Source organism: Hermetia illucens, chromosome 2, assembly GCF_905115235.1.
Source record: "Hermetia illucens chromosome 2, iHerIll2.2.curated.20191125, whole genome shotgun sequence".
Classification (NCBI taxonomy): Eukaryota; Metazoa; Arthropoda; class Insecta; order Diptera; family Stratiomyidae; genus Hermetia; species Hermetia illucens.
The window spans coordinates 49,657,467-49,665,925 of record NC_051850.1 but is presented as its reverse complement, the minus strand read 5'-3'; the positions used below and the strand labels follow the sequence as shown (position 1 = coordinate 49,665,925).

Sequence of the window (8,459 nt, the reverse complement as noted above, 5' to 3'; positions counted from 1 at the left end):
ATTCCCTTGGTTGGTTTATCTGCGTCGCTTCTCGACTGAATGCTCATTACAATAAGATGTATCTGACAAGAAGCAAATTCTCAAAGAGATAAATTGCCTTGACAAATGGGCCACCACCGCAGATGTAGGACGAAGAGTAGGACATCCTAAAAGTGTGTGCCTGTTTCGTATATAAGGATTTTAATATCCTGTTGTCGTGGGCATCAGATATCGGAGCTAGCGTTGTAAGTCATTTCGTCTTTTCATCGCCGCAGTTTAAGGCAACTGTAAAACTATGTGATGCCATCCCTCTGTAGCCTTTTCCTACGGAGCTTCCGTTAAATGCTGGTTTATCTTGAACGTTATATGTCACATTAAACTGTAATAAAGAATTCTTTAGATTTCCTCCCTTAGTTCTGAAATTTATGCATTGAAAATTTTTATCCTATTTTTTCCAGGTGAACAGGCAGCATACTGCGAAGGGCCACGTACTGCGCGCTATCATCATCATCTCGCCAGGACACGAATAATGCTTTTAATTTCCTCTTGAACATTTGGTAGGCAAACCATAAAAAAATAAAAGTGATGACGGTACTCGCGAAATTCTTTTGAGGAAAGTGAAAATTACCAGACGGAAGTTACGAGAAAATTTGAGAAAGTTCCCTTCGTTCTTCTTTTTGTTTGCCGTTATCGTCGTTTGAGAACGTTTATTTGATGAGCCTTATAAGTTACTGTGTTTAAACAGTGAACAGACGTGAAGAAGTGAATTGCAGAGCAACCTATTCCACGCACATACTCCAGGAAGTGCTGGCACAATGAAGGGAAGACACTTGAGAAGACGTTTCAGTTTACAGCCATCCTTCATGAAGGATGATAGTTCGGATGACAAGCCCAGGAGAGACAGGTATATGATATTCTGCCTTTAATCGGATTTATGTCAATTTACAGTAAAAATGATATTAAATGTTTTATATTTCATTAGACCTTAGCAAGTCAAAGGAGCATTTGGGTATTTTTATTGTTAGATTTCGGCCCCATTCATGTTGAATTTGAATATGATATTAGAATATGTTCAGCTTAAGTGGGTCTTTGCCCTTCAGCTTACATGAAAGTAGGCGTTCCACGTGGAGCAAGTTATTCGAAAATAATTATTAGCCTACATTTTTCCTGCAGATTTTACTTGCTTCAGGCAATATGTGTTGCCTCTATCTTTACATAAGAAGATAAAATTCTTAAAATACCGGATTTTAATGAGGTTTTCCTACCTAACTTTCAATTGATTCGTTCTAGAAAAATATAATGTGTTTAAAATTGCTAGCTAAGTAAACATGTCTCCTGCACTGTAGGAGAAAAAAGGATGATTGGAGCTCAAATGTGGATATAGACGTGGTAGTGGTTTCTACGGAGGCTGTTAGATTTTCTCATCTGGAACCCAGTCGCATGATGTATCAAATCACCGTTCTATGCTTCCTTTTTGAGATAATTTACGAAAAACGATATTAAGGGGTCAAAAAGTGTGGAAATCTTATTGTAATAAAATTCTAAACCAGGAAGTACTTCGCATGATGACATCTCCTCAAAATGAGTCAGTAATAGGTTGGGGATGGTCAAGGACTACCCTATCTAATCAAAGTCGATCAAGAGGGCAAAGCTACCCCAAAAATCTAGAATGACTATGAAGGTGCGAACACAAATACTGAAGCTTCTCTGAAGTATCCAGTCGACATGTTCATACTTCTGTGCTAGCTAAATTCGGGAACATGAGAGGGTCCAAGTTAGCGGAAAAAAACGTGGAGGTAAAATGGGAAATAAATAAAAACTAGTCGAAAATCGGATGCTCTGCGCCTCAAATATGGGAAGTAATGTATATTTCTAGCCCCGGAGGTGGGGATTAAGAATACACTCAAAGTCGTCCCTGGTTGTCGAAAGCTGGGAGTAAAAGCGATAGAAATTTGTTCGCCTATAAATTTTGAGACTTTATTATTCTTGAAACGTTAACAACGCATCGAATGGGGCGTCACCTCATGGCTATCGAAAATGGATTATGATTGGTTCGTATAATATACGGACACTCCTGGACAACGGTAGCGACGGCCCCCAGAATGTTTGCTTTCCCCAAATTGAATGAGAATTCGAAGGATATAAGCCTAACATTCTACGCTTGCGCGAGGTTAGATGGTGGGACTCTAGATAGTACTTCGCTCGCTCTTGGCACACTTATGGCAATGTGTTTTTTTATTCTGTAAAAGCGGTAGTTGTCAGGCCTACCGGAAGGTTAAGGAATATCGCAATTGTACAGTGCTATGCAGCAACGGAGGCTTATAATCTAGGAAAGAAGGATGCTTTCTACTTTCACGCAGCCTCCTAAAGCTGATATTTTAATGGTAATAGGTGCTTTGAGTGCTACTCTTGGATCTGACAACATTCTGCTTAAACATGCGATCGTCATGATCATTGTGGAAAGTTTGTGAATTTCTGTCGCTTTAACCGCCTCGTCATAGGCACATTAATCGAGTACAGAGCCTGCCTTAAGGTAAGTTAAGTTTCAATTGACGGACATCGTATTAGCAATCAGATGGACCACTTTGAGATCAGCAGTAGATATAGGAATTGTCTCCTGAATGTGTGTACGAGAGAGGTGCTGACATCCGTCATTTGCTTCCACTTCTCTCAGAGTTGGAAAGCTTTGACCCCCTAAGTTCAATATTGGCCTCTTGTATGATCCAACCGTCGCTCGACAGTGTTCGGTTAAGAATATTGCTGAGCATTGGGCTCCCCCAAAAATGCTCCTTTCCCAGCTGCTACGTAGATTGGCGACACGTCTTGAATAGGCGCCAGAAGACCTGGCTGACTGCGGGAGCTTGAACTCCGATATCGAGATCTGCTGCTTCCACGCGTATGGAAATCTTGGGAATCCCAAACCTTTGCCAGAGGGTGGTAGAAGGCGATGACCGTTAAGATTCCATAGAAGGACAACCATTTGGGGTGTGACAATTGGAGCAGAATCTACGTGCTCCTAATCGTCGCAAAGATAATGGCTAAAATAATCCTAAAACGCATTAAAGTACATTTCGGTAGCTTAATCGGCAGACACGGGGCTGGTTTCCGTTCCGGATCCTCCTGCATTAACCACATAAATATTTTACGGATCAGTTTAGAACAATCCGCAGAGTTTAGAGCTCCGCTTTATCTATTCTTCATAGATTTCGGGGAAGCTTTCGATAGCGTTAATATGGAGTGTGTGTAGCGTGCTTTACGCAGAAAAAGCATTCCGTCCCTGCGGAATAGCCATTATCAGAGCGACATATAGTGGCGCGAAATGTCATGTGCTACACCGTAGTAAAATCTGAGAGGATTTTGGAGTCAAAGCAGGATCCGTCAAGGTTGCATCTTGTCACCGTTATTATTTCTTCATGCTGCCTTATCCGAAGTTAATGGACTATGATATCTTTCCTCAAACCCCTCCACTATGCTGATGATATCTGTTGGCCCTCTCACCAGGTCATTCACCTTGGCCAAATAACTCTGGTTTTTTAAAGAGGGGGCAAGTAGAGATGGACTGAAGATAAACACCAAAAAACGAAGGTTTTCGGTTTGACGGGTCATCATGCTCTCTCAATCAGCATTGTGTGTGTGTATGTGTTTGTGGTGGGGGAGAAGGAAAACCTCTGATCACTCACATCCTACTGTCCAATGTACTCGATTCCCTCGTCTAACGGAATATCCTGGATTCGCTTATGTTTCGTAAATTTTCCGTTAGTGGATGTAATGTTATCTGCTGCAATCGCAGCACATCAGCACCAAAAATCTGATGTTCATACGCGGGGCACTCACATAAAAAATGTTCCGTGAATTCTGCTTCCTCATTACAGGATAGACACGTATCATCTTGGAGAATTTCTATTCTGCACATGCACTCAGCTAATGAATTATTACCACGAATGCCCACAATACTTTTGCAGGTTTTCCTGCTTTTCTACAGTATAAGCTTTGCCTTATGTTTGTTTGGTTCTGACTGGAAAAGTTTGGTGTGTTTAGGAGCATTAAAGCTCAGCCACCTGTCATTATGGAAAGCTTGTTCCCAGTTTTTGAAAGCAGCATTAGCCGATGCATCCAAAATTGTATTTCCCTCATTAACCCACCTTGACGGATACCGAGAGTAGTTTCACCATATTGAATCTACAAAGTTCAATCGATTCCTACATTCATGAACAATTTGTGATGTTTTCAAAGGACTGCTTAACGCCCTTAATGCAGCTTTACTATCACCACACCTACAAAGACCCCGGGGAAAGCGCACTTTTCATTTTTATTTGAGAGGGAGGCTTTGTGTTCAGGACCCTGTTTTGCTTTTGAGCCGACGGTGTATAAGACGTCAGTATATCCTGATACGCATTTTTCGGATTCGCCCTAACTTTTTCTTCGTTTCAAAATAACTTCCTATCTTCTACCAAACAGATTCCGAATTAGTCTACGAGCTCCTCTCATTACAGTTGTTTGGATAAACAAATTCAAGGGCTGCATATTGTGTAATGTATTTAAAGCTACACCGAATGTCATGCTGATGGCACCAATAACACACAGATACGCAGTTCTTCTCGCTATGGCTAGTTTACAGCGAAACTTCTTAACCCACCACACTGGCGATGCATAAGTGAACATCGGCCTTATGTTAGCGATATATATCCACATTGCTACCTGAGGTCCAAGCCCCTATATCGAGGAAAAGGTCCGCCTACACAGCCCATAAGGTACAAGAGCCCGTTTCATCTTTACCTCTACGTGCTTATTGCAAAGAATTTTTTTATCTAGAGTGAATCTCAGATGTTTCACTTCTTCAAAGAGTTGACGGTTTGTACTTCTTATCTCTGGAAGGCAAGGACCATTCATTTTCCTCCTTTTTAAGGTTTTGTGTGAAACAAAACCTTATTAGAATCGATTCGATGTCTGTCTGTCCGTCTGTCTGTCTGTCTGTCTGTCTGTCTTTTTTTTTTTAAGGAGGAGGTGGAAATCTTCAAAAGACACTGGTCTGGACACACCAGTGTGTGGGTTTTTTACCCACTAAAACCACCCCCGACTCCCTCCCTGCCCCGCGGAACCACCATAAGGTATTACATCACAGGGCGGAGTCAGCTCACTCTAGCTTTGTCACCTTTCTTCTATACGCGGCGCACGTCACCGCGCTTTTCTCTTTTCCTCTACCTTTCGCAGTTTATCTTGAATAGATGCGACCATGGAGTTAACCGCATCCCAATGCTCTTGATGTGCTAGCATTTTCGGCACCAGATTTTCTGGTACCAGCACCTCTCCTAGAGTCTCCTCTAGATTCCTCCTTTCTTCCACAAATCTCGGACAGTGGAAGAATACATGCTCTGGGTCCTCTGGAACTCTATCACAATTTGGACAGTTGGGTGAGGTCTTCAATTTAAACCTGTGAAGGTATTGGAGATATCCTCCATGTCCCGTGAGAAACTGGGTGAGATTATAATTAATCTCACCGTGTCGTCTCTCCAACCACTCCTTGATGGCAGGAATGAGCCTGTCATTCCACCGACTCTTTCCCGAGCGTTCCCACCGCTCTTGCCATCTATTTACGGATCTCTCCCTCTCAGCGTTCTTCGTCTGCAATAAGGGAGAGATTGGCTTCGCATGGTATATATTCGCCATCTCATCTGCCAAGATGTCAATCGGCATCATTCCAGAGATGACGAATGCTGCATCATCTGAGACAGTCCTGAAGGCAGAGCATACCCTCAGAGCTGTCCTCCTGTAGACTGCATTCAGTTTGCTAGTGTTAATTGACATCCGCAATGCCTCGCTCCAAACTGGGGTCGCATAGAGCATGATTGAGGTCACCACCCTGGCTATAAGCAACCTAGAGGTATGCCGTGGCCCTCCCACGTTCGCCATCATCCTCGCCAGGGCCGTACCGGCAGTGGATGATTTATCACAAACATACTGTACGTGTTGGTTATAGCTGAGCTTCCTGTCTATCACCACCCCCAGGTATTTGATGGTCGGCTTGGAAGTAATGATATGATTCCCGATTCTAACACAGGCGTAATTTCTCTTCCGGCGCTTCGTGATGAGGACCGCTTCTGTTTTTTCCTCCGCAAGCGTAAAACCAGAGCTCTCCAACCAGCATTTGACAGCACTGATTGCCTTGCTTGAGTATAACTCAGCATCTTCAAGATGCTTTGCGACGACAACCAGTGCTATGTCGTCAGCGTAACCCACCACTGTGGCTTCCTCCAGAAGGGGAAGATTAAAAACATCGTTGTACATGATGTTCCACAGTAGTGGGCCCAATACGGAGCCCTGTGGGACACCCGCGGAAACAACATACTCCTGGGGTCCGTCATCAGTGTCATACCAGAGCCTCCTTTCAGTTAACTAACTATCGACGATAGCAGCGAGATAGGCGGGAATACCAACCTTCGCTAGGGATTTGCGTATTAGATTCCAATTGGCCGAATTGAATGCATTTTTCACGTCCAAGGTTACTACCACGCAATATTTGCTGGTACTACCCTTTCCATGAATTGCATTTTCGGCCAAGCCAGTAACCAATTTGATGGCATCAATGGTTGATCTGGCTTTTCGGAACCCATACTGCCGATCTGAAAGGCCACCTTGGCTCTGAACAACCGGGAGTAATCTATTATAGATTACCCGCTCCAACATTTTCCCCACCGTGTCTAAAAGACATATGGGTCGGTATGACGATGGTTCACCTGGAGGTTTACCAGGCTTAGGCAGAAGTACCAACTTCTGTCGCTTCCAAGCGGCCGGAAATATTCCTTCGGACATGCACGCTTCGAACAACTCAGCGAACATGTCCGGCCTGGATTTCACGGCATGCTTAAGGGCCTTATTCGGTACTCCGTCCAGCCCCGGCGCTTTATTGTCTCCTATTCTGCTGCAGATCTCCAGCAGTTCGTCTCTGGTGACTGGAAGAATTGCCGTCACATTCAGAGGTGGTTGGAATATGCCGGTGCTCTCCTCTTGCTGGGGGAATAACCCCTGGATGATTTTCAGCAAGAGGGTGGGACACGTGATCTGAGGAGAGGAGCGGCCTCTGAATCGTCCCATCACTATTCTATAAGCACTCCCCCACGGGTTTATGTCCGCTTCTGAGCAGAGCTCCTTAAAGCATTTCGCCTTGCTTCACTGGGTAGCGAGCTTGAGGGTTTTGCGGGCTGCCTTATAGGCGCACTCTTTCTGCCCCTGATCGACTCTACCTACCGCCCTCTGAGCCGCTCTTCTGGCTCGGTGGCAGGCTGATTGAAGACCGGTCAGTTCATCATTCCACCAGTAGTTTGGCCTTCTACTGGGGAATGAGCACCTCCTAGGCATAGACGCGTCACATGCTTTGGCGATGCATTGAGCCAGATGTCTGTCTGTCCGTCTGTCTGTCTGTCTGTCTGTCTGTCTGTCTATCTGTCACAGCCGATTTATTCGGAAACGGCTGGACCGATCGTCACGATAATTCGTGGGAGTATGTGATCTGCCGTTCTCTTTACATGCAGCAACTGACGCCATTTTGTGTTGAGTTTAAGGGGGGGCTCCCCATATATGTGAAAGGAGGGTGCAACATTTTTTTCACAGAATGTAGCCATGTGGGGTATCAAATGAAAGGTCTCAATTAGTGCTTTTCGAAACTGGTTCAATATTTCATATTGGGTGAAACATAGGGGAGTGAGGGTTCAAAATATGACCATCAAAAAGCGTAACAGGTCTCGTTCTCAGAGCCTATCCAACCGAAAAATCTGAAAAAAATCGCAGTAGTGCATCTCTACGAAATCTAGGCCTCAAAATATATGCGGTTCCGATATCTGCACAAATAAAGTTAATAATAGTATATTTCCACATTTTAGAAATTTACCCGGCACCCCCCTTACGTTCATCCCAGAAGTACAAAATTTGGCACGCGTATGAAGAAGAACATAATGCACAATTTGGTGAAGCTTGAAGAAATCAAACTATTATTAACAAAGTTATAGGGGGTAAAACTTTACAATTTTTTGTGAATTTCGTGCACTCTACAACCTGCATGACGTCATCATCACATATCAATTCGTCAATACCACAACGAAGTAAGTTCGTATAAATTGGGTGGAAAAGAATTATTTTGTTTTAGTTTTTTAATCATTTGTATATGAATATCAATTATTCCAACGGGACATGTGTGTATGTAGGTATATAGTATATGCGTGCTAATGGACTTTGCGGATAGTGCCTAATTCAGATAGATATAAGAAGTAAACCGGAAATATGGGTACGATCAATCTATATACGTGCCTATATGTGTACAGTATTCGAAAATAGGCAGTTTGTTTGTTTAGGGTGAACGTAACGTCTACGGCTGTAATATGTACGTATGTCTCGTAGTTTTGTAGCTGTATATGGATAGAAAAATGTTAGTTGAAATTTCTAAGATAAGGTGAACACAAAACCTTTATACCCGAAGCACGAGCTTC

The 8,459-nt window shown here is 43.4% G+C and overlaps 1 protein-coding gene across 1 annotated transcript in view; it reads left to right on the top strand.

Moving 5' to 3' along the window:
* The first annotated feature begins 450 nt into the window (after positions 1–450).
* LOC119649303 (ras-related protein Rap-2b) overlaps positions 451–8,459 on the top strand; it is a 119,983-nt gene continuing 111,974 nt past the window's right edge. Inside the window, exon 1 of the mRNA XM_038051400.1 lies at positions 451–883. Coding sequence (XP_037907328.1) covers positions 795–883 — 89 coding nt within the window. The 5' untranslated portion in view covers positions 451–794. The remainder of the gene's footprint in view (positions 884–8,459) is intronic.